This window comes from Neodiprion pinetum, chromosome 2, assembly GCF_021155775.2.
Source record: "Neodiprion pinetum isolate iyNeoPine1 chromosome 2, iyNeoPine1.2, whole genome shotgun sequence".
NCBI lineage: Eukaryota > Metazoa > Arthropoda > Insecta > Hymenoptera > Diprionidae > Neodiprion > Neodiprion pinetum.
In genome coordinates this window covers 21,186,354-21,188,660 of record NC_060233.1, presented here as the reverse complement: position 1 = coordinate 21,188,660, position 2,307 = coordinate 21,186,354, and the positions used below count along the sequence as shown (strand labels likewise).

General features: G+C 43.2%; 2 protein-coding genes across 2 annotated transcripts; both read right to left on the bottom strand.

Annotated features, from left to right (window-relative positions):
• Nucleotides 1-741: 741 nt before the first annotated feature.
• Nucleotides 742-1,473, bottom strand: LOC138190374 (uncharacterized). Its single transcript, XM_069133155.1, has one exon. The coding sequence runs from the start codon at nt 1,471-1,473 to the stop codon at nt 742-744; it is 732 nt and encodes a 243-aa protein (XP_068989256.1).
• A 60-nt stretch (nt 1,474-1,533) lies between these two features.
• LOC138190373 (uncharacterized) lies at nt 1,534-2,037 on the bottom strand. Its single transcript, XM_069133154.1, has one exon. It carries the CDS (start codon nt 2,035-2,037, stop codon nt 1,534-1,536), a length of 504 nt encoding a protein of 167 aa, XP_068989255.1.
• Nucleotides 2,038-2,307: the final 270 nt, after the last annotated feature.

Below are 2,307 nucleotides of genomic sequence, written 5' to 3'. Positions count from 1 at the left end.
TCGGATTCTCTTGCAAAATTACGTCGGAATAGTGCATGAAAGAACCTATTACAGCACTTGTCAAAATCGCGAAAATTTCCGCAAAAAATGCAAATGCCTTACTATTTTTTTAGTTTTGGAGTCAAGAATTTATGGTATAATATTTGACTGAAATAACCCGTTTCTCACCAATTATACCTGTTTGGGATGATGTACACGGGATTTTCAATGGAAAATTAAGAGTCTCTATTCTCGTTACATCCTCCTCCTCGTCATCTTGCTTTTACACTAATTTTCCTCGCGAGAGGCGCTTGACTTGCAGACATTTCGCCCCCCTTGAAAGGCTCTTTTCCAAAGATAATAAACATCAATGAATAAACAAAACGAATGATATAACCTATGTGAACTATAAATATCACAGAATCAAGAAATAAAAAATGAAACAAAATAATAAACGTGACATTCACATGGTAAATGTCCGAATACAAATAGAGAATGTTTGAATGTTAATAAAGAATTTTGAAATTTCGAATTATCTCGGTCGATTGGTAACGGATAGATCTTCTTCACCGCCCGCTTGAAGGTTCCCGTCGCAGTCTTCACTGCTACCACCCTCACAACACCGTCAGTGCCCGGATGGATCTCCACGACTCGTCCAAGTTTCCACTGAAGTGGTGGAGCGTTGTCCTCTTTTAGAAGCACGAGAGCTCCGATCTCGATATTTTTGGTTTTTGTCCACCACTTGCCTCGTCTCTGCAAATGCTACAAATACTCCGCATGCCAACTCCTCCAAAAGTGTTGGCGAACCTTTTGAAGGTGTTGCCATCGCGACAGTCTGTTGTCGGATGTTTCAAGATAGTTACGTTCTGCAGGCAATATGAGTGTGTCCCCAATAAGGAAATGGGCAGGGGTCATGGCAGTTGTATCATTGGGATCACTGGATAGTGGAGTCAACGGTCGGGAATTCAGGATCGATTCGATTTCGACCAAAAGAGTATAATACTCTTCGAACGTTGAGACCAAGCCCATGGTAACTGTATTAAGCTGTCGTTTTGTAGTTTTGACAGCCGCCTTCCACACTCCGCCGAAATGCGGTGCCCGTAGTGGGATAAACTTCCAGGTGATTTTTTGTTGTGAGAGATGCTCCGATATCGTGTTTTCTTCTTTTTCGAGAAACTCGAAAACTTCTTTTGATTCTCGAACTGTGCCAACAAAGTTGGTACCATTGTCGGATATAATTTGTGAGCAAACGCCACGTCTAGCGACAAATCGCCGTAGTGCTGCCAAGAATGTTTCTGATGTTAACTCCGTAACAAGCTCCAGATGAACTGGCTTTGTCGCGAAGCAGGTGAATACAACAATCCACACTTTCAATGTGTGAACTAGACCTCGTCGACGACTTTCACGTACTTGCAACGGGCCTGCGTAATCTACCCCAGTAGAAGTAAGTGGTCTCAAAGATCCACGAACACGCTCGCTCGGTAGATCGCCCATCATGACTTCTGGAGTTTTCGGTTTATTTCGGAAGCACAGCAGGCAACCGTTCGTAACCTTTCATGCCTCTCTTCTGCCACTCAGTGGCCAATATTTTGATCGTATGGAACACAGTAAGTTTTCTGGACCGCAGTGATGCAGCCGGATATGCTCTTTCTTGAGAATCATCTTCGTGATGAGGTGTCGAGTTGGTAATGTTATCGAAAGCTTCTGAGTTTCCGGAATATCAGCCTTCGACAATCTTCCGCCAACCCGAAGAAGACCTTCACTGTCGATGTATGGGTTGATAGAAGCAATTTTGCTTGTCTTGATGACTTGTGCTCCTTGTTCGATGGACTGAAGCTCTGTTGCTAATGCTTCTTGCTGAGTCAGTCTTATAATTGCTTTTTCTGCTTTTTTAAACTCTTCAACCGAAAGTGGACCATTTTTTTTTCCACTCAACGCATTGGCTTTGAATTTGAGAACGAAAGCTATCACTCGCTGTAATTTGCCGAACAAGGAGAACTTCCGCAGCACTTCGAACGTCTCAGTCTTTGTGCTTATGAGTACGGCTGATGATTTCATTTCCGTCTTATCTACTTCAATTTCTACTTTTTTAGGCCATTTTTCAGACCGAAGCCACTCGGGGCCATGCCACCAGAGGTCACTTCATTTCCATTGATCAACTGTGATTCCTCTTGACAATAAATCCGCGGATTCTCTTTGGAAGACACGTGTAGCCAAGTCGCGTCTTGAGACAATTCTTGAATTTTCGTGACTCTATTAACCACGTACGTTTTTCTCATGTTCGGCGATGTCGAAATCCAGCTGAGGACGATTGTTGAGTCACTCCAA

What these genes read in the sequence shown, in the direction of transcription:
- LOC138190373 (XM_069133154.1), bottom strand. Translation starts at nt 2,037, where the DNA reads ATGAAATCATCAGCCGTACTCATAAGCACAAAGACTGAGACGTTCGAA.
- LOC138190374 (XM_069133155.1), bottom strand. Translation starts at nt 1,473, where the DNA reads ATGGGCGATCTACCGAGCGAGCGTGTTCGTGGATCTTTGAGACCACTT.